This window comes from Budorcas taxicolor, chromosome 19 (assembly GCF_023091745.1).
Source record: "Budorcas taxicolor isolate Tak-1 chromosome 19, Takin1.1, whole genome shotgun sequence".
NCBI classification, from domain to species: domain Eukaryota; kingdom Metazoa; phylum Chordata; class Mammalia; order Artiodactyla; family Bovidae; genus Budorcas; species Budorcas taxicolor.
Genome location: NC_068928.1, coordinates 744,535 through 768,934, shown reverse-complemented (window position 1 = coordinate 768,934; position 24,400 = coordinate 744,535). Strand labels below are relative to the sequence as shown.

Sequence of the window (24,400 nt, the reverse complement as noted above, 5' to 3'; positions counted from 1 at the left end):
TTGGTGAGTATAAACACCAGTGATAATTTCTAAAAAAACATTTGTTTTCTTACAGAGGACATCTCAGGGTGACACCAAATATTTTTCATTAATAGTCCTAAATACCTTCAGTTTCTCTATTCAGTAATTGATGTCTCGGTATCTTAAACTATTTAATAAACTTCCATCCCTTGACTTAAATTAGCACAGCTCTAGATTAAGTTATCGACTATCTGGAAATAACATTTTAAGTAGACGTTTCTAAAATGTAAAAGAAACTACCCCAAAGCTCTGATCTCATTTACACTTACTTTAAAGTTTCATCATATCAAGTTATTTTCCTTGCTACAGATATGCTATGCTGTGCTTAGTCGCTCAGTTATGCCCACTTCTTTGCAACCCCATGGACTGTAGCCCATCAGGCTCCTCTGTCCGTGGGAATTCTCCAGGCAAGTATATTGGAATGGTTTACCATGCTCTCCTTCAGGGGATCTTCCCAATCCATGGATTGAGCCCAGGGCTGCCACATAGCAGGCAGATTCTTTACCCTCTGAGTCACCAGGGAATCCCTTATTATAATGGTTGCAGGCTTCCTTGGTGGCTCAGAGGGTAAAGAATCTGCCTGCAATGTGGAGACCTAGGCTCAATACCTGGATTGGGAGGATCCCCTGAAGAAGAGAACAGCTACCCACTCCAGTATTCTTGCCTGGAGAATTCCAAAAACAGAGGAGCCTTGTGGGCTACCATCCAAGTGGTTGCAAAGAGTCAGACATGACTGAGCAATAGATATAATAAGGTCTTATTTATTAAACCTAGCTACAGAAAAGTATTTAATTTTGATGATTCAATGCCATGGCTATATTAATTAGGTTAACAAACTTAAATATTAACTAATTAATATCAGGTCTCAATAATACTTATTAATACCAGGTATCAACTTAATATTCAACTAAATATTGAATGTTTCCCATGTCATGTGAACTTGAAAGTCAGTTTGGCTAGTTTCTTTAAAGGTAATTGTTTTCATTTTAAATTAAATAGGATTCTTTATACATTCAATATTCACAATACTATTGTGATATCAATGTTTGTCTGTTTATATCTGTGTACACGTTATAAATATGAGATATCAGTACTTCTGTGATATTGTAATATTGATATCACAGAGTTCTCATGCTTCACTAAAAGCTTAGTTATGAACCAAGGTTCAGTTCAGTTCAGTTCAGTCGCTCAGTCATGTCCGACTCTTTGCGACCCTATGAATCGCAGCATGCCAGGCCTCCCTGTCCATCACCAACTCCTGGAATTCACTCAGACTCATGTCCATCGAGTCAGTGATGCCATCCAGCCATCTCATCCTCCGTCATCCCCTTCTCCTCCTGCCCCCAATCCCTCCCAGCATCAGGGTCTTTTCCAATGAGTCAACTCTTCGCATGAGGTGGCCAAAGTACTGGAGTTTCAGCTTTAGCATTATTTCTTCCAAAGAAATCCCAGGGCAGATCTCCTTCAGAATGGACTGGTTGGATCTGCTTGCAGTCCAAGAGACTCTCAAGAGTCTTCTCCAACACCACAGTTTAAAAGCATCAATTCTTTGGCGCTCAGCCTTCTTCACAGTCCGACTCTCACATCCATACATGACCACAGGAAAAACCATAGCCTTGACTAGACGGACCTTAGTGGGCAAAGTAATGTCTCTGCTTTTAAATATGCTATCTACGTTGGTCATAACTTTTCTTCTAAGAAGTAAGAGTCTTTTAATTTCACCATCTGCATTACAATATAAACTTACAACTAGTAAGCTACAATTAACTTACAATTAGTAAGTTACTTACAATTAACAAGTTAGGAACAGTTGGAGAGTATATTAAGGTTGTTTGTTCAGATGATCAAGGTTTACTATCTGCAAAGTTTGGCTGAGAGAGCAGGCCAAGTGGTTTGAATTTTTAAATTGCTATTTCCCCCCCTTGATTTCAAAGCTTGTCTGATTGACCTAATTAGGCTTAGTCTCAGGTCTTTGTGGCCTGTGTTTATATATCTGTTTGCAGAGATTTGTAAGAGAAAGCCATTTGTTTTAGTTTCCTAAAAACAGTTTTGCCACCTGCTGCTGCTGCTGCTGCTAAGTCGTATCAGTCGTGTCCGACTCTGTGGGACCCCATAGACGGCAGCACACCAGGCTCCTCTCTCCTGCGATTCTCCAGGCAAGAACACTGGAATAGGTTGCCATTTCCTTCTCCAATTCATGAAATTGAAAAGTGAAAGTTAAGTCGCTCAGTCGTGTCCAACTCTTAGCGAACCCATTGACTGTAGCCTACCAGGCTCCTCCATCCATGGGATTTCCCAGGCAAGAGTACTGGAGTGGGGTGCCATTGCCTTCTCCGTTTTGCCACCTAAAGATACTTAAATCAGTGACAACAGTTTTCACTAAATTGTAATTTATTTTATTAGTTCTACTTTCTATAACTTTTACAGTTTAATTTATCATGCCGTTTTGAAAAGGCTTGTTTATAAAGACTTTTCTGAGTTTACAAATTGAATTCAAAACAAAATCACTGTTTTTATTTTTACTAGCACTTGTATGTTAGCTCCCAGTTTTACTTATTTGTATGTCTCAGGCAACCTTATTGGTTAAGTGTGTTTAGTTAATATTTCCTTAGTGACAAGCTATATGTCTTGTGTTATAATACCACACAGGGGAATTATTACCCAGTGAAACATATCTATCAAGTAATATAATTATACAAGAGATGTAGCCATCTTATATAAGTCCCATGTAAATATGTTGTAGGAAGGGGGGCCCACTCCAGGGCCACAAGAGTGGGCTCTTGTTCAACACTTGGAAAATAATTGTCTGAGGAAACATGTGCTGACAAAGCAAGATACTTTATTGGGAAAGGGCACCTGGGTGGAGAGGAGTAGGGTAAGAGAACCCAGGAGAACTGCTCTGCCACATGGCTCACAGTCTTGGGTTTTATGTTGATGGGGTTAGTTTCTGGGTTGTCTTTAGCCAATCATTCTGACTCAGAGTCCTTCCTGGTGGTGTACACATTGGTCAGCCAAGATGGATGCCAGAGAGAAGGATTCTGGGAGATGGTCAGACATATGGTGTCTCCTTTTGGCCTTTCCCCAACTCTTCCTGTTGGTGGTAGCTTGTTAGTTCCATGTTCCTTACCAGGACTTCTTGTCATAAAACAACTCATGCAAATGGTTACTAGAGACCTTATCTATGGTGAACGGTTTCAGTCAATGTGCTTCCCCTATCAACAGTACCAATTTTATATACTTTCATCTAAATTTGGTCAATTTTTATGCCTTTAAACTTTAGCTTTTAAATTAGGATTGAATCAACAAACTTTGGTCTTAGAGGGTGTCTTTTAGAAGTTTTTTTTTTTTTTTTCTTTTTTCTTCTATTCCCTGTCCATTTTACCTACTTTTATATAAAAGTTCCAAGAGCCCTAGAGTGAAGTTGAGCTAAGGAGGTCAGGCATTTGACCTAATTTTGTCCCAAATAATTGCTGGCCAGATATCTCAGTGCAAATGCTTTCAGCCTTTTAAATATATATTTTAAAACTGGAATAAATAGAACAATTATGTTTAGTTTTTATTGTAAGTGGTCCCTTTTGGCCCATTTAACCTTAGGTAGTGTGCTCTGCCTAAGAAGGGAATGGAACTGCACTCCAGTACTCTTGCCTGAAAAATCCCATGGACAGAGGAGCCTGGTGGGCTGCAGTCCATTGGGTCACTAAGAGTCAGACACGACTGAGTGATTTCACTTTCACTTTTCACTTTCATGAATTGGAGAAGGAAATGACAACCCACTCCAGTGTTCTTGCCTGGAGAACCCCAGGGACGGGGGAGCCTAATGGGCTGCCGTCTATGTCGACTGAAGCAACTTAGCAGCAGCAGCAGCAGCAGCAGTGTGCTGTACTTAGCTGCTTAGTCATATCTGACTCTTTGCAACCCCATGGACTGTAACCCACCAGTGTCCTCTGACCATGAGGATTCTTCAGGCAAGAATACTGGAGTGGGTTGCCATGCCCACCTCCAGGGAATCTTCCCAATCCAGGGAACGAACTCAGATCTCCTGCACTGCAAGTTGATCTCATGCATTGCAGGCAGATGCTTTAGCGTTTGAGACACCAGGGAAACCCAAGAATACTGGAGTGGGTAGCCTATCCATTTCCAGGGGATTTTCCTGACCCAGGAATCAAACTGGGGTTTCTTACATTGCAGGCAGATTCTTTACCAGCTGAGCTAGCAAGAAGGACCTTAGGCAGTGTAGTAATATCAAATATTGTTTTAATCACATAGATGTCAATTTTATTTATCCCATTTTAAGTAGTTAAACAAAGATTTATTTATTCGAGATAATTCATTTTAAATGTTACCTTGTTGTAAATAATAGCTATACTTGTCTTACAAGTTTTTCTGTTAGCAGTTATTCAAATGCTCTTATTAGCATATCTAAGACCCACTGAGGGAAAGCAAAGATCACATATGAAGCCTCTCAAGTTTGTCTTACTTGCTTTAAACAAGAGACGTTCTTAGGTAAAACATTAGACATAGTTTGTCAACTTTAATTTTTGTTTTACAGGTACCAATAAAATAACTGTTTATAATGAGAGCACTCTAGATTTGCTTCCCTGGTGGCTCAGAGGTTAAACCAATTGCCTCCAATGCAGGAGACCTGAGTTCGATCCCTGGGTCGAGACAATCCCTTGGAGAAGGAAATGGCAACCCACTCCAGTATTCTTGCCCGGAGAACCCCATGGACAGAGGAACTTGGTAGGCTACAGTCCACGGGGTCACAAAGAGTTGGACACGACTGAGCCACTTCACCCCCACCAATTTTAAAAGGATCCATCATTTGGCCCTCAATGAACATTATCTCAATAGTGATTGAATCTACTAAGATGTAAGGGGAAGATATAACCTATATTTGGAGAGTTTACTCTCAAAAATAGTAAGATAAAGGCCAAGTTTTCAAAAACATGAACAAACAAAACGCAGAAACACAGAATGTCCTAGAAAATCAGGCGGGACATTTGCATCTCAAAGACAGAGAAATACAGATTTTTCCCTAGAAGGCCTTTGTTTAAAGCCTGAAAATATATTTTTTTCTAATCCAGCTTATAACCTTAATGTAATTTAACTGTGTGTGCAATGAAACAGACCACTCACTTTTCAGGGTGAGATTTCCTTTAATTCCCAGGTAAGTTTGTACATGTATTTACCTAGCTGGTGTAATGACTAAAGGCTGGCAGTCTGTCATTTTCTCTTATTTCATTTTGAAACTTTTATTTCCTATTTTGAAGTCAGTTTGTCAAGAGAAAATTGGTAGTAACTATTGTGTAGTGGGCCAGTGTGTGCTGCTTGGGAGCTTAACTTCTCTGATTTTGCTCCAGAGTTGTTTTAACCCCTTCTATCATATTGTAAGGGGAAGCACAATGATTGAAACTGCCCACCCTGGCCAGGCACCATAGTAACATTTATATGAGTTGTTTTATGACAGCAGATCCTGATAAGGAATACAGGACTAATAACCCACCACCAACCAGAAGAGCCCGGGAAAGGTCAAAAGGAGACACTGCGTGTCCATCTACTTCCCAGAATCCCTCTCACTAGCATCCACCTTGGCTGAGCAATGTGTGTGCCACCAGAAAAGACTCTGAATTAGAGTGATTGGCCAAAGGCCACCCGGAAACTAATCCCATCACCATAAAATCTGAGACTGTGAGCCACACAACAAAGCAGTTCTCCTGGGTTCCCTTACCCTACTGCTCTCCACCCAGGTGCCCTTTCCAAATAAAATCTCTTGCTTTTTCAGCACATGTGTCTCCTCAGACAAATCATTTCTGAGTGTTAGACAAGAGCCCAGTTTCGGGACCTGGAAGGGGTCCCCCTTCCTGCCACAATATTGCAGATCTCCCAGTGTGCTCAGATCTTCCACGATGTGGTGTTCAGTTCATGGAATGACCAATTTTTAACCATGTCCCTGGTTGAGCAGTTTGTTAACTACATGAGTGGGTTTCCCTATAGGGACAGCTTCATGGTGTGAAGTCTTGTCTTCACCACTCCTGCAAATATTTCATTTACTTGAGAATGCTGTTGCTGACCAGGAAGAGAAAATCCCTTCTTCAGTGCTCAGAACCTCTTATAAATTTTCAATTTTATCTTTACAAACTTTAGTAATGTAGCCAATTCAAGAAAAATGACAGGCCAGTCTTCCCCCTAACCATTCAGTTCCATTTTATGCAGTATGTAACTGAGCAAGTCTTCCCAGTTTCAAAACTGAGAATAACCACTCAGTATCCAAACTGAGTCTTCCCAGTGCATTTACACCCAGGATAACCTTCTCAGTGCCTAAACTAAGGAAAATCTTCCCAGTCCTTCAACTGAAAATAACCCACTCAGTGTTTAAACTGAGCAACGCAGGTACCTCTTCTTGAAACCAAGTTTCAAGGACAACCTCTTCTCCCACTGAGTAAAACTTCAGTTCATCATCCAATGACAGGAGATCCTAGACACAGGAGAGACTCACTCAAATTGTCTAACATTCTAAGAAGGTGGATAGACACAAATGACCCTTCTGGTACCAAGGGTCCAGATCCTCAAAAAGTTCAGGTAGGGGAGAGGAATCTGCTCTGGCTCCCTCATGGTCACCATAACTGTTGATATAAAAAAATACTAACCTAAAATTGAGAGTTATCTTTTATTTGGTGAAAATCTGTAGGACTTCAAGCCCAGGAAACAGCATCTCAAGTAACCCTGAGAGAACTGCTCTGAGGAAGTAGGCAGAGGAGTTAGGTTATATAGAAGTCTTACAACAAAGGGGAGGTGGGCTGAACATAAAAAGATTATTGTTAATTAAAGAAAACCAGATATATAAAGTAAAGGAATACAGTGCTTTTCTATAAATGGGAAGCTGCAAGTGTCTGGGTTAACTGAAAGCATTCCTCTCGTATGTACCTCAACTATCTGGGACCGTTATCCTATATTTCTCACATCCTGAGTTCCTCAAAGCTCAACTTAGGTAGTGGCTGCAGTCTGATGTCTGTTAGATCATAGTTATTCTTTTCCTTTCTAAATGCCTTTAGGCATTTGAGAGTTGGAATCACTGATGATTGTGACATCCTTGCTTACTGAAAGAGCAGGAAGTATTCCATTTCTCATCAATAAACAATGATACCACAGTCATCAACGATTCCAGCCCTCCAAGGTAAGCCCTAAAGGCACTCAGGAAAGAAGAATGTCTGTGATCTGGCAGCCATCAGGACTGCAGTCACACTCTACAGTGACCCCAAAGGGAACTCAGGATTTGAAAAATATAGGATACCAGCCCCAGATAGCTGAGATGGATATGAGAGGAATGACTTCAGTGAGTCCGGACTCTTGAATCTTCCCATACATAGAAAAGTGCTAAATTCCTTAATTTTAGATATCTGGTTTTCTTTAGTTAATAATAATATTTTGATGTTCAAGTGACCTGCCCTTTGTTGCAAGACTTCTACATAACCTGACTTCTCCCCTCGCCTCCTCAGTGGAGTTCTCTCAGGTGTACTTGAGATGCTGTCTCCCAAGCTTGAAGTCCTAAAAGTTCCCACCACGTACAACGTAACTTTCAATATTTATGTTGTGACTACTTTCTAAGTCAACATTGATATGGCAGGAAATACTCCATTTCTCACTGTCTTCCAACATGCATAACACATGCACCACTAAACTCATTCAAAATGAATCAGAAGATGGGTGAACAGCCAGACAAAATAGGGCCCTGCTAAGTAGTCAACAGTATTTGTTAAACTAGTACTTCTTAAGTACTAATAATGTACATTCAAATCACTGGGAATTCTTTAAAATACAGATTATGACTCAACAGGTGTAGAGTAGGGAATAAGATTCTGCATTTTTCTAACAAGTTTCCAGATCTGTGGCTGGTCCCTGCACTGCACAGTGAATAGGAAAGTACTATGCCATCTTTTAAAGATACCTAATAATAGATTTATTTTAAGTTGATGTTAACTCTATAAAATCACCATTTTTGTGAATTAAAAGGTCAATTTCATGTGGTTCAATGTGATCTCAACCTTAGCCAACTTACCTTGAAAGAGAGAGGAATCAAGACTTTGGATCAAAATTCTAAATGTGTTAACTTGAGTTTAAAGAGAGCACAGACTCACTTCTATATCGCCAGTCCCTTTCTCACAATTCCTGGCCCAATGGAAGCCCGCTTGATGGGGCACCCAAGAGGCATCTTCCTGCCTTTTTCAGTCTTATACATGGGAGAGAATAATCACTCCACTAGATTCCCTTCTATTTTACTGTTCTCGAAAGCCTTGTTCTGAGAACATGCTGAAATTTCAAGGAATGTTTTCTAGGTCAAATGCTGAGAAGGTCTTCCGTTCAGTTCAGTTCATTTCAGTCACTCAGTCGTGTCCAACTCCTTGAGACCCCATGAATCACAGCACGCCAGTCCTCCCTGTCCATCACCAACTTTCAAAGTTTACCCAAACTCATGTCTATTGAGTCAGCGATGCCATCTAGCCATCTCATCTTCAGTCGTCCCCTTCTCCTCCTGCCCCCAATCCTTCCCAGCGTCAGGGTCTTTTCAAATGAGTCAACTCTTCCCATGAGGTGGCCAAAGTATTGGAGTTTCAGTTCCAACCTCAGTCTTTTCAATGAACACCCAGGATTGATCTCCTATAGGATGGACTAGTTGGATCTCCTTGCAGTCCAAGGGACTCTCAAGAGTCTTCTCCAACACCACAGTTCAAAAGCTTCAATTCTTCAGTGCTCAGCTTTCTTCACAGTCTAACTCTCACATCCATACATGACTACTGGAAAAACCATAGCCTTGACTAGTTGGACCTTTGTTGGCAAAGTAATGTCTTTGCTTTTGAATATGCTATCTAGATTGTTCATAACTTTCCTTCCAAGGAATATGTGCCTTTTAATTTCATGGCTGAAATCACCATCTGCAGTGATTTTGGATCCCCTGAAAATAAAGTTTGATACTGTTTCCACTGTTTTCCTATCTATTTCCCATGAAGTGATGGGGCCAGATGCCATGATCTTCGTTTTCTGAATGTTGAGCTTTAAGCCAACTTTTTCACTCTCCTCTTTCACTTTCGCCAAGAGGCTCTTTAGTTTCTCTTTACTTTCTGGCATAAGGGTGGTGTCATCTGCATATCTGGTGTTATGGATATTTCTCCCCACAATCTTGATTCCAGCTTGTGGTTCTTCCAGCCCAGCATTTCTCATGATGTAATCTGCATTTAAGTTAAATAAGCAGGGTGACAATATACAGCCTTGACATACTCCTTTTCCTATTTGGAACCACTCTGTTGTTCCATATCCAGTTCTAACTGTTGCTTCCTAACCTGCATATAGGTTTCTCAAGAGGTGGGTTACATGATCAGTTATTCCCATCTCTCTCAGAATTTTCCACAGTTTATTGTGATCCACACAGTCAAAGGCTTTGGCATAGTCAATAAAGCAGAAATAGATGTTTTTCTGGCACTCTCTTCTTTTTTCCATGATCCAGCAGATGTTGGCAATTTGATCTCTGGTTCCTTTGCCTTTTCTAAAACCAGCTTAAACATCTGGAAGTTCACAGTTCACGTTTTGCTGAAGGCTGGCTTGGAAATTTTTGAGTATTACTTTACTAGCGTGTGAGATTAGTGCAATTGTGCAGTAGTTTAAGTATTCTTAGGGATTGCCTTTCTTTGGGATTTGAATGAAAACTGACCTTTTCCAGTCCTGTGGACACTGCTGAGTTTGATAAATTCGCTGGCATATTGAGTGTAGCACTTTCACAGCATCATCTTTCAGGATTTGAAATAGCTCCACTGTACATTCACAAAATGAAGATCATGGCATTCGGTCCCATCATTTCATGGGAAATAGATGGGGAAACAGTGGAAACAGTGTCAGACTTTATTTTTTTGGGCTCCAAAATTACTGCAGATGGTTATTGCAGCCATGAAATTAAAAGACGCTTACCCCTTGGAAGAAAAGTTATGATCAGCCTAGATAGTATATTCAAAAGCAGAAACATTACTTTGCCGACAAAGGTCCGTCTAGTCAAGGCTATGGTTTTTCCTGTGGTCATGTATGGATGTGAGAGTTGGACTGTGAAGAAGGCTGAGTGCCAAAGAATTGATGCTTTTGAACTGTGGTGTTGGAGAAGACTCTTCAGAGTCCCTTGGACTGAAAGGAGATCCAACCAGTCCATTCTGAAGGAGATCAGCCCTGGGACTTCTTTGGAAGGAATGCTGCTAAAGCTGAAACTCCAGTATTTTGGCCACCTCATTCGAAGAGTTGACTCACTGGAAAAGACCCTGATGGTGGGAGGGATTGGGGGCAGGAGGAGAAGGGGATGACAGAGGATGAGATGGCTGAATGGCATCACTGACTCAATGGACATGAGTCTGAGTGAACTCCAGGAGTTGGTGATGGACAGGGAGGCCTGGCGTGCTGCGATTCATGGGTTCGCAAAGAGTCGGACACGACTGAGCGACTGAACTGAACTGAATTCCATCACCTCCACTAGCTTTGTTCATACTGATGCTTTCTAAAGCCCACTTGACTTCACATTCCAGAATGTTTGGCTCTAAGTGAGTGATCAGACCATCTTGATTATCTGGGTCATGAAGATCTTTTTTGTACAGTTCTTCTGTGTATTCTTGCCAGCTCTTCTTAATATCCTTTGCTTTTGTTAGGTCCCTACCATTTCTGTACTTTATTATGCCAATCTTTCTATGAAATATTCCCTTGGTACAACTAATTTTCTTTAAGAGATTTCTAGCCTTTCCCATTCTGTTGTTTTCCTCTATTTCTTTGCATTGGTTGTTGAGGAAGATTTTCTTATCTCTCCTTGTTATTCTTCAGCACATGCTGAAATTTCAAGGAATGTTTTCTAGGTCACATGTTTGGAAGATCTTAATAGATGGCAGAAGGTGCTTTGATTCTCATTAAGAAGCTTACTCAACAGGAAAAGGATGTCTAACAGGTCTCTCCATAGCTCCTGTTTCTCCATCTATGTGATATCCTGACTATTTGGTGGGAGGGAAAACGTGGGGGTATACTGCTGAGCACAGGCCTGTAAGTTTGCCTGGCCTGAGTTCTGCACAGGCATAACAGATTCACTAACTCCTGCCTGAAGTTGATTTTTTTCATAATAAAATAACTGCTGTATAAACATTTGCCATCATTGGCAAAACTCACAAGAAGTGAAGAAGTGATAAACAAATAGGATATTTCAAGAGCAGCAATAATATGGGCTCCCACCAAGGGAAGCTCTATGAAGTCAAAGTGATCAAGATATTTTTAGATTAAATGTACCATCCTGTGTACACACTGATGGGAAATGAGATATTGATGTTTACTGACTGTGGTGCATTGGTCCTTCCCTCCAGCAACCCTCTAATTAGAGAGTTTTAAAAAGTACCAGTGTCTTGTTCCCCCCAATAAATGAATCAGAGTTTGGCATAGGTGGATTTTAAAAGCACCCAGGCGAACTGGATGCACAGTGAAGGTTGCAGTTCACTGGTTTAGGAATGTTTTTGCAAAGAGCAAGGAAAAATATTTTTATTCTGGTCATTGACTTTCTCAGTTTCCTAGAAAATACCTCCTTTTAAAATTCACTATAGGATATTGGGAATAATGAATACTCTTTATACTTTCAGAGTCATAAATCACTTTTATATGCACCATCTTATTAGATACTCCGAGAAGTAATTCTACGTATTAGAGTAGTCCAATAAGTGTCTTATCACTTAAGACAAGATGGGGAAGTAGGAGGACGTGTGCTCATCTTTTTCTGCAAAAATTCCAAAACTGCAACTCGCTATTGAACAACCATTGACAGGAGAATATTCGATCCCACAAAAAAGATACACCACATCTAAGGGCACCACATCTACTCCAACGATAGGGTAGGAGAGGAGAACTCGCATTTAAAATCAATCCCCATACCTGCTAGAGACATTCAGAGGGCTCAAACAAAACCTTGTGGGCACAAGGTCCCAGGGGCCTCACAGAGACTGAGCCAGACCTGCCTTTGAATATTTCAGTGTCTCCGCATTCAAGGACAGGGGCGGTGGCCGGGAGGAGCTACCCCGAGTTCGAAGGCAGGGGCAAAGTCTGAGAGGAGCTACCCCGCATCCAAGGTCAGGGCTGGCTGTGGAGAGGAGCCACCTGGCGCCCAAGGCCAGGGGTGGCGGCTGGGAGGAGCAAGCCCATGCCTGAGGCCAGGGTGGTGGCTGGGAGGATCAACCCCAAGTCCAGGGAGCGGTGGCTCCCTGGGTGCAGAAGTGCCTAGAGGAGACATCTGATGTTGAAGGTCAGGAAGGGAGGCAGTGAGAAGACACCCCTCATCCAAGGTAAGGAGCAGTGGCTGCGCCTTGCTGGAGCAGCCATGAAGAGATAACCCCTGCTCAAGGTAAGAGAAACCCAAGTAAGATGGTAGGTGTTGAAAGAGAGCATCAGAGGGCAGAAACACTGAAACCATACTCACAGAAAACTAGTCAATCTAATCACACTAGGACCACAGCCTTATCTAATTCAATGAAACTAAGCCATGCCTGAGGGGTAACCCAAGATGGGCGGGTCATGGTGGAGAGGTCTGACAGAATGTGGTCCACTGGAGAAGGGAATGGAAAACCATTTCAGTATTCTTGCCTTGAGAACCTCATGAACAATATGAAAAGGCAAAATGATAGGATACTGAAAGAGGAACTCCCCAGGTCAGTAGGTGCCCAATATGCTACTGGAGATCAGTGGAGAAATAACTCTAGTAAGAATGAAGGGATGGAGCCAAAGCAAAACCAATACCTGGCTGTGGACGAGACTGGTGATAGAAGCAAGATCCAATGCTGTAAAGAGCAATATTGCATAGGAACCTGGAATGTCAGGTCCATGAATCAAGGCAAATTGGAAGTGGTCAAACAGGAGATGGCAAGAGGGAACGTCAACAATCTAGGAATGAGCGAACTAAAATGGACTGGAATGAGTGAATTTAACGCAGATGACCATTATATCTAATACTGCGGGCAGGAATCCCTCAGAAGAAATGGAGTAGCCACAATGGTCAACAAAACTGTCCAAAATGCAGTACTTGGATGCAATCTCGAAAACAACAGAGTGATCTCTGTTCTTTTCCAAGGCAAACCATTCAATATCACGGTAATCCAAGTCTAGGCACCAACCAGTAACTCTGAAGAAGCTGAAGTTGAGCGATTCTATGAAGACCTACAAGACCTTTTAGAATGAACACCCCCCCCCCCCCCCACCACCACCAAAAAAAATGCCCTTTTCATTATAGGGGACTGGAATGCAAAAGTAGGAAGTCAAGAAACACCCGGCATAACAGGCAAATTTGGCCTTGGAATGCGGAATGAAGCAGGGTAAACCTAGTAGAGTTTTGCCAAGAAAATGCACTGGTCATAGCAACACCCTCTTCCAACAACACAAGAGAAGACTCTACACATGGACATCACCAGACGGTCAATACTGAAATCAGATTGATTATATTCTTTGCAGCCAAAGATGCAGAAGCTCTATACAGTCAACAAAAAGAAGACTGGCAGCTGACAGTGGCTCAGATCATGAACTCCTTATTATCAAATTCAGACTCAAATTGAAGAAAGTATGGAAAACAGCTAGAAAATTTAGGTATGACCTAAACCAAATCCCTTATGATTATACAGTGGAAGTGAGAAATAGATTTAAGGGCCTAGATCTGATAGATAGAGTGCCTGATGAACTATGGAATGAGGTTCGTAACATTGTACAGGAGACAGGGATCAAGAGGATCTCCATGCAAAAGAAATGCAAAAAAGCAAAATGGCTGTCTGGGAAGGCCTTACAAATAGCTGTGAAAAGGAGGGAGGCGAAAAGCAAAGGAGAAAATGAAAGATATAAGCATCTGAATGCAGAGATCCAAAGAATAGCAAGAAGAGATAAGAAAGCCTTCTTCAGCAATCAATGCAAAGAAATAGAGGAAAACAACAGAATGGAAAAAAGACTAGAGATCTCTTTAAGAAAATTAGAGGTACCAAGGGAACATATCATGCAAAGATGGCCTCGATAAAGGACAGAAATGGTGTGGACCTAACAGAAGCAGAAGATATTAAGAAGAGGTGGCAAGAAAACAGAAAAACTGTACAAAAAAGATCTTCACGACCCGGATAATCACGATGGTGTGATCACTCATCTCGAGCCAGACATACTGGAATGTGAAGCCAAGTGGGCCTTAGAAAGCATCACTACGAACAAAGCTAGTGGAGGTGATGGCATTCCAGTTGGGCTATTTCAAATCCTGAAAGATGATGCTGTGAAAGTGCTGCACTAATTATGCCAGCAAAATTGGAAAACTCAGCAGGGCCACAGGACTTGAAAAGGTGGAGAATTCTACAACGATTAGAAAGATTTAGGTAGATTAAAAATCAAGTTCATAATTACTTACAAATGATTCAATTTCCATTGTCCATTGTTTATTTTCTTTTCTTTTTACACAATTGGTTCTATAATAGATTATAGGATTTTTTATACAAATAATATATATTAAAAAACAAACACAAAAATAAAGAAAACTTTTTTTAATCTTACAGTACAGTACAACTGCTGGCATACAGGGGCTGGCATTGAGTGAACAGTCAAGAAGAGTTACAGACTAAGTAGAGGAGGGAGAGGAGGTGTGAAATGGTAGAACTGAAGGATCATCAGCAATTGGAGATGGATGGCAAGCTGTGATTTCACTCACATCTGATGATGATGGCACAGGTTCTGGTTCCTTGCTGGATTCAATTCTATCTGCCCTCTTGCTCTGGGACATCTTGAACTTGAAATAAAGATACTGTACTATTGAACACTATACAGTACTGTACAGTGAAGTACACAAATAGGAGGCATGTATGTGACAATGTACATAAGACATGAACTAACTTATATGATTGGAGAAGGGAAGACATGTTCGCACCTCTGAAACTTAACTACTTCAAGGTTCATATGTAGGGGACTTCTTGTAAGTATCTACTTATATGACCACAGACAATGACCCACCAAACCCCTGCACATCACAGAGTAAATCCTAGTCCCTGATCCATTACAAGAGCTCCTCCAAGCCCTAACAAAATCTGACATCATCATAGGATTTTACTTCAATACTAGAATTATCATGATGTGCATTAATATTCTGACAATATATGGATAATAATGAGACATCATCCTAAAAAGCCAAGGCCATCCTACACCAACTTTTCAAAAAGGACTTTGATGTGGACTAACTCTGTAGATGCTTTCAGAAGTCTTCTTTCTTTCTTTTTATTTTTTTAAATACACCTTACCCTCTCTTCCCCTCTCCCCATGTCCATAAGTCTGTTATCTATGTCTGCTTCTCCATTGCTTCCCTGTAAATAAATTATTCAGTAACGTTTTTCTATATTCTGTATATATGCGTTAGAATACGATATTTATCTTTCTCTTTCTAACTTACTTCACTCTGTATAGTAGGCTCTAAGTTCATCCACCTGCTTAGAACAGACTCAAATGTGTTCCTTTTTATGGCTGAGTATTATTCCAGTTTTTTTCCATTTCCACTGTTTTTCTTTCATTTTTTATTTTTATTGAGATATACTTGATGTATAAAATTGTACACATTTAAGGTGTACACTTTGATATTTTGATACATGTATACATTGTGAAAGATCACCAGAATCAAACTAAATAACCTATCCATCACCCCTACATAGTTACCAGTGTGTGAGTATGTGTGATAAGATTTAACTTAGAATCTATAATTTCAGAAAATTCCAAGTGTACAATATAATATTATTAGTTATCACCACCATTCTGGTGCTTCAGAGCTCCAGAAGTCATTCACTTTCATAACTGAAACTTTGTACAAGAGTACAATAATCTCATTTCTCTCTCCACTCAACCCCTGACAACCACCAATCTTTTTTTTTTTTTAATTTATCTAAATTAGAGGTTAATTATCTTACAATATTGTAGTGGTTTCTGCCATAAATTGACATGAATGAGCCATGGATGTACATGTGTTACCTATCCTGAGCCCCCCACCCACATCCCACCCATCCCGTCCCTCTTGGTCATCCCAGTGCACCAGCCCTGAGCACCCTGTCTCATGCATCGAACCTGGACTGGTGATCTGTTTCACATATAATAATATACATGTTTCAATGCTCTTCTCTCAAGTCATCTCACCCTCCCCATCTCCCACAGAGTCCAAAAGACAGTTCTATATGTCAGTGTCTCTTTTGCTGTCTCACGTATAGGGTCATTGTTACCATCGTTCTAAATTCCATATATATGCGTTAGTATACTGTATTGGTGTTTTTCTTTCTGACTTACTTCACTCTGTATAATAGGCTCCAGTTTCATCCACCTCATTAGAACTGATTCAAATGTATTCATTTTAATGGCTGAATAATATTCCATTGTGTACACCTACCACACCTTTCTTATCCATTCATCTGCAGATGGACATCTAGGTTGCTTCCATGTCCCGGCTATTATAAACAGTGCTGCAATGAACATTGGGGTACATGTGTCTCTTTCAATTCAGGTTTCCGCAGTGTGTATGCCCAGCAGTGGTATTGCTGGGTCATATGGCAGTTCTATTACCAGTTTTTTAAGGAATCTCCACACTGTTTTTCATAGTGGTTGTACTAATTTGCATTCCCACCAATAGTGTAAGAGGGTTCCCTTTTCTTCACAACATTTATTGTTTGTAGACTTTTGGATAGTAGCCATTCTGACCAGCGTGAGATGGTACCTCATTATGGTTTTGATTTACATTTTTCTGATAATGAGTGATGTTGAGCATCTTTTCATGTGTTTGTTAGCCATCTGTATGTCTTCTTGGGAAAATGTCTGTTTAGTTCTTTGGCCCATTTTTTGACTGGGTGGTTTATTTTTCTGGAATTGAGCCACAAGAGTTGCTTGTATATTTTTGAGATTATTTGTCAGTTACTTCATTTGCTATTCTTTTCTCCCATTCTGAAGGCTGTCTTTTCACCTTGCTTAGAGTTTCCTTCGTTGTGAAAAAGTTTTTAAATTTAATTAGGTCCCATTTGTTTATTTTTGCTTTTATTTCTATTACTGTGGGAGGTGGGTCATAGAGGATCCTGATGTGATTTATGTCGGAGAGTGTTTTGCCTATGTTTTCTTCTAGGGGTTTTATAGTTTCTGGTCTTATGTTTAGATCTTTAAACCACTTTGAGTTTATTTTTGTGTATGGTGTTAGAAAGTGTTCAGTTTCATTCTTTTACAAGTGGTTGACCAGTTTTCCCAACACCACTTGTTAAAGAAATCTCTTTAATAAGATTGTCTTTACTCCATTGTATATTATTTGCCTCCTTTGTCAAAAATAAGATGTCCATAGGTGTGTGGATTTATCTTTGGGTTTTCTGTTTTGTTCCATTGATCTATATTTCTGTTTTTGTGCCAGTACCATACTGTCTTGAAAACTATAGCTTTGTAGTATAGCATGAAGTAGGCAGGTTGACTCCTCCAGTTCCATTTTTCTTTCTCAAGATTTCTTTGGCTATTCTAGGTTTTTTATATTTCCATACAAATTGTAAATTTATTTATTCCAGTTCTCTGAAAAATACCATTGGTAGCTTGATAGGGATTGATTGATTGAATCTACACTTCGCTTTGTTTAGTATACTTATTTTCACTATATTAATTCTTCCAATCCATGAACATGGTATATTTCTCCATCTATTTGTGTACTCTTTGATTTCTTTCACCACTGTTTTATAGTTTTCTCTCTATAGGTCTTTTGTTTCTTTAAGCAGATGTATTCTTAAGTATTTTATTTTTTTGCTGCAGTGGTGATTGGAATTTCTCTATTTTCTCATTATTAGTGTATAGGAATGCAAGGAATTTCTGTGTGTTGATTTTATATCCTGAAACCTTACTATATTCATTGATCAGCTCTAGTAATTTTCTGCTGGAGTCTAGGGTTTTCTATGTAGAGGATCATGCCATCTGCAAACAGTGAGAGTTTTCCAATATGGATTCCTTTTATTTCTTTTTCTTCTCTGATTGCTGTGGCTAAAACTTCCAAAACTATGTTGAATAGTAGTGGTGAGAGTGGGTATCCTTGTCTTGTCCCTGACTTTAGGGGAAATGCTTTCAATTTGTCATCATTGAGAATACTATTTGCTGTGGGTTTGTCATATATAGCTTTTATTATGTTGAGTTATGTTCCTTCTATTCTTGCTTTCTGGGAGGTTTTATCATAAATGGATGTTGAATTTTGTCAAAGGCTTTCTCTGCATCTATTGAGATAATCATAAGGTTTTATTTTTCAATTTGTTAATGTGGTTTATTACATCGATTGATTTGTTGATATTAAAGAATCCTTGCATCCCTAGGATAAAGCCCACTTGGTCATGTTGTATGATATTTTTAATATGCTGTTGGATTCTGTTTGCTAGAATTTCGTTAAGGATTTTTGCATCTATGTTCATCAGTGGTATCGGCCTGTAGTTTTGTGTGTGTGTGTGTGTGTGTGTGAGGAATCTTTGTCTGATTTTGGTATTAGGGTGATGGTGGCCTCATAGAATGAGTTTGGAAGTTTACCTTTCTCTGTAATTTTCTCGAATAGTTTGAGTAGGATAGATGTTAGCTCTTCTCTAAATTTTTGGTAGAATTCAGCTGTGAACCCATCTGGTCCTGGACTTTTCTTTGCTGGAAGATTTCTGATTACAGTTTTGATTTCCATGCTTGTGATGGGTCTGGTAAGATTTTCTATTTCCTCCTGGTTCAATTTTAGAAACATATACTTTTCTAAGCATTTGACCATTTCTTCCAAGTTGTCTATTTTATTGCCTGATAGTTGCTGATATAAGTTTCCTATGTTCCTTTTTATTTCTATGTTGTCTGTTTGATTTCTTCATTTTCTTTTCTAATTTTGCTGATTTTACTCTTCTCCCTTTGTTTCTTGATGAGTCTGGCTAATGGCTTGTCAATTTAATTTATCTTCTCAAAGAACCAGCTTCTGACTTTGCTGGTTTTTGCTATGGTCTTTTTTGTTTCTTTTACATTTATATCTGCCCTAATTTTTAAGGTTTATTTCCTTCTACTAACACTGGGGTGCTTAATTTCTTCTTTTTCTAGTTGCTTTAGGTGTAGAATTCGGTTTTTTATTTGACTTTTTTCTTGTTTCTTGAAGGAAGCCTGTATTGCTATGAATCTTCCCCTTAGCACTGTTTTTACCGTGTCTCATAGCTTTTGGGTTGTTGTTGTTGTGTTTTCATATTCATTCGTTTTTATGCATATTTTTATTTCTTTTTTTTTTTTTATTTCTTCTGTAATTTGTTGGTTATTCAGAAGCATGTTCTTTAGCCTCCATATGTTGGACCTTTTAATTGTTTTTCTCCTGTAATTGACATCTAATCTTACTGCATTGTGGTCAGAAAAGATAATTTGAAATTTTTCAATTTTTTTTTTTTTTTAATTTCCAAGGCTAGATTTATGGCCCAGGATGTGATCTATCCTGGAGAAGTTCCATGTGCACTTGAGAAAAAGGTGAAATTCATTGTTTTGGGGTGAAATGCCCTATAGATATCACTTAGGTCTAACTGGTCTATTGTATCATTTAAAGTTTGTGTTTCCTTATTACTTTTCTGTTTAGTTGATCTATCCATATGCTTGAGTGGGGTATTCAAGTCTCCCACTATTATTGGGTTATTGTTAATTTCCCCTTTCATACTTTCTAGCATTTGGCTTACATATTGCAGGGCTCTTATTTTGGGTGCCTATATATTTATAATTGTTATATCTTCTTCTTGGATTGATCCTTTGATCATTATGTAGTGTGTTTCTTTGTCTTTTTTCATGGCCATTATTTTAAAGTATATTTTCTATAGTATGAGTATTGCTATTCCTGCTTTATTTTGGTCTCCATTTGTGTAAAATATCTTTTTCCAGCCGTTCACTTTCATTTTGTATGTGTTCATTGTTTTGAAGTGATCTCTTGTAGACAGCATATACAGGGGTCTTGTTTTTGTATCCATTCAGGCAGTCTTTGTCTTTTGGTTGAGGCATTCAACCCATTTGCATTTAAGGTAATTATTGATAAGTATGATCCCGTTGCCATTTACTTTGTTGTTTTGGCTTCAAGTTTGTACACCCTTTCTGTGTTCTCTGTCTAGAGAAGATCCTTTAGCATTTGTTGAAGAGCTGATTTGGTGATGCTGAATTCTCTCAGCTTTTGCTTGTCTGTAAAGCTTTTGATTTCTCCTTCATATTTGAATGAGATCCTTACTGCATACAGTAACCTTGGTTGTAGGTTTTTCTCTTTAATCACTTTAAGTATGCCTTGCCATTCCCTTCTGGCCTGAAGAATTTCTATTTAAAGTTCAGCTGTTATCCTTATGAGAATCCCCTTGTGTGTTATTTATTGTTTTTCTCTTGATGCTTTTAAAATTTTTTCTTGTGTTTGATCTTTGTTAATTTGATTAATATGTGTCTTGGAATGCTTTGATTTGTGCTTATCCTGTTTTGGATTCTCTGGGTTTCTTGGACTTGGGTGACTATTTCCTTCTCCATTTTAAGGAAGTTTTCAACTATTATCTCCTCAAGTATTTTTTCATGGCCTTTCCTTTTGTCTTCTTCTTCTGGGACTCCTAAGATTCGAATGTTGGGGTGTTGAACATTGTCCCAGAGGTCTCTGAGGTTGTCCTCATTTCTTTTAATTCTTTTTTTTTTCTTTTTTACTCTCTGCTTCATTTATTTTTACCGTTCTATCTTTTACCTCACTTATCCTATCTTCTGCCTCCATTATTCTACTGTTGGTTCCCTCCAGAGTGTTTTTGATCTCATTTATTGCATTATACATTATTGATTGACTCTTTTTTATTTCTTCTATGTCTTTCTTAAACATTTCTTGCATCTTCTCAATCCTTGTCTCCAGGCCCTTTATCTGTAACTCCATTTTGTTTTCAAGATTTTGGATCATTTATTTTAAACTCTCCTTTTATGAGTTTGAGTATTTTATTTTCTACATATGAGTGAGTTTATTAAGTATGTGCCTTTCTGTTTCTGACACATTTCACTTAGCATAAAGCACTTCTGGCTCATCTAGTTGACTGGTGTCACAAATAATAAAATTTCAGTCACTATTATTATTGAATAATCTTACAGTGTGTAAGGAGGGAGGGGTAGGTATCACATTTTCCTTATCCATTCATCCATCTGTGGACGCTCATGTTGCTTTCATATTTTAGCTACTGTGAATAATGATACAATGAACATGGGAGTGCAGATACCTCTTTAAGAGTCAGATTTCATTTTTTTTTTTTAAGGCAATGGCACCCCAATCCAGTACTCTTGCCTGGAAAATCCCATGGACAGAGGAGCCTGGAAGGTGGCAGTCTATGGGATCACTAAGAGTCGGACACGACTGAGCGACTTCACTTTCACTTTTCGCTTTCATGCACTGGAGAAGGAAGATACAACCCATTCCAGTGTTCTTGCCTGAAGAATCCCAGGGGCGGGGGAGCCTGGCGGGGTGCCATCTATGGGGTCACAGAGAGTCGGACACGACTGAAGCGACTTAGCAGCAGCAGCAGGCCATATACGCACAATCCCGTTGCTGGATCATGTAATAGTTCTATTTTTCATTTTCTGAGGAACTTCCACACTGTTTTCCATAGTGGCAGCACAAATTTACACTTCTACCACAGTGTGCAAGTGTCCCCTTTTCTCCACATCATCAACACTTGTTATCCCTTGTCCTTTTTTTTTTTTTTTTAATAGCCTTTATAACAAGTGTAAGGTTATATCTCATCATGGGTTTAATTTGCATTTCCTCAATGATTTGTGATATTGTACACTTTTCATGTACATATTGGATATTTGTGTGTTTTGTTTTGAGAAACATCAATTTAAATTATTTGCCCACTTTTAAAATCAGGTTTCTGTTTTCGTTTTTGCTATTAAGTTGTATGAGCTACCTGTTTATTTTGGATATTAACCCTTATAAGATACATGGTTTGCAAATATTTTCTCCTTTTCTGTAGGTTGACATTTTACGGTTTTGGTTGCTTCTTTCGAGCTTCTTAGGTGGCTGTTGTGCTAAAGTATCCACCTGCCAATGCAGGAGGTGCAAATGATTCAGGTTAGATCCCTGGCTCAGGAAAATCCCCTGGAGTAGGAAACGGCAGGAAGTGGAAATGGTAGGAAATGGAAAATTCCATGGGCAGAGGAACCTGGCAGGGCTACAGTTCATGGGTTACAAAGAATCAGAAATGACTGAGTGATTGAGCACACACCCATTGTACTTTGCAGAAGTTTTCTAGTTTGATACAATTCCACTTTTCTATTTTTGCTTATTGGCTGTGCTTCTTGCTGTCATAAAAACAACAACAACAACAACAACTTCAACAAACCATTGCCCAGACCAATGTCAAAATCCTTTTCCTATGTGTTCTTTCATTTACTAGTTTTACAGCTTCAGGTCTGATACATAAGTCCACTTTTAGTTGATTTCTATATACGGTATGAAGCAGAGTCCAATTTCATTATTCTGCATGGGATAGCTAGTTTTCCCAAAATAATATACTAAAGAGTCTATCCCATATCATTATGTGTTCTTGACACCTTTGCTGAAGATCAATTGACCATAAGTGTGAGGATTTATCTCAGGGCCCTCAGTTCTGTTACATTGTGGGTTGCCTCCTCCAGGGGATCTTCCAGAACCAGGGATCTAACCTGCATCTCATTTCATATGTCTCCTCCATTGTCAGGCAGTTTCTTTACCACTACTGTGCCACCTGGGAAGTAGACTGTTCTATTAGGGATATTGGCCTTTTTAGTTCTGTTTTCTTGCAGTGTCTTTGTCTGACTTTGTGTCAGGATGATTCTGGCCTAATAAAATGTATTTGGAAATGTTCTTTCTTCTTCTGTGCTTTTGAAGAGTTTAAGAAGGACTGATATGAATTCTATTTGAAAGATTGTTGGAACTCACCCACAAAGCCATCTGGTCCAAGGATCTTTTTTTTTTTTTTTTTTTCCTGAGAGATTTTTGATTGCTAATTCAATTACCTTATTTGTACTCATTTGTTCAGGTTTCTATTTTCTCTTGATGCAATATTGGTAGGTTGTATGTTTCTGGTAATTTACTCATTTAATATTTTTTTAAACTCTGTGTGTGTGTGTCTGTGTGTGTGTGTGTGTGAGTAATAAAGACAAAAATATCTGGAAGGATATGTACTAAACTCTTAATAATCACATTGCTAGGACTACAATTAGAAAGATGTGGGGGGGATCTTTTGTTTCAATTTCTCTATCATTTAGCTTATTACAAAATTATACCCCCATACTGTTAAAACATATTAAAAAACAACAGCCTGAAATGAATGCATAAAGGCTCAACAGGCAGATTACTGATCTCCATTCAATGAGGAGCAATTAAGTTCAGCACAGATAACCTGGGCAGGCTGATGTATCAGAAACCTAAGCCACCAACTTCCTCTCCCTCAGGAACACTTCATCTTGCAGTTTAGCCAGTCTCTTTCAAAGTCACTTGACTGAAAGGATCTGGCAATTCCCTGCTTGCCAATGGCCATGAGTAAGATTTACTTGTTGCTAATGGCAACTGTAGGTGCATCCTGGAAAGCTGACCCACTTCTGTAGGGCAATTCTGCTTCTAAGAAGGGAAAATAACTTCACATACCTCATAACTTTGCTGATGTCCTTAAATGAAGCCAGAGCCAGATGGACACTGAACTTATTAAAGCCATGATTTTTACCAGAAAATAAATGCAAATATGTATGGATATTTTTGTATGTGTGTGTACATGTATTTTATGACACATGCCATATCCCTGAAATCTCAATTATAGAATTATCTTTCCAATTGTTTTACAATTTACTTTACAGTTTACCCTTATGTAGGGTGGCTATATCTTTTAATGTTACATTGTTTTTCTCATTATTGCATTATTACTTTTTCCTCCTGCCAGGTGCAGCTCATCCACTATAACCACGAGCTATATACCAATGTCACAGAAGCTGCAAAGAGCCCAAATGGATTGGTGGTAGTTTCTATATTTATAAAAGTAAGTGCGTTGCATTCCTTCATTCTTCTCTTCTTACCATTTCCACCCCAATCAGAATATCAGTTTATAGTCCTATTGAATCTTAGAAAATTAGAAAACTAACCCAAGCTGCATAGATATTACCAAAGGGAAATATCTATGTCTAATATTTATGTCCATGAGGTTTATGAAAAATAAAGACCCTTTCAGTGAGATGCAAAAACGATGAGTTTAGAGCACTGGGGCCTGAGGATCCAGGTAGTTTCTGTCCTAGAGAGAAAAACGATGCTGGATCCAGGGGCAGGTTCTAGATTCCACTCATGCAGAAGAATCGGAAGGAATCAGTG

The 24,400-nt window shown here is 39.2% G+C and overlaps 1 protein-coding gene across 1 annotated transcript in view; it reads left to right on the top strand.

Moving 5' to 3' along the window:
• The window catches only part of CA10 (carbonic anhydrase 10), a 798,969-nt gene that overhangs the window by 747,509 nt on the left and 27,060 nt on the right, over positions 1 to 24,400 (top strand). The window contains exon 5 of the mRNA XM_052657811.1: positions 23,979 to 24,074. Coding sequence (XP_052513771.1) covers positions 23,979 to 24,074 — 96 coding nt within the window. The remainder of the gene's footprint in view (positions 1 to 23,978; positions 24,075 to 24,400) is intronic.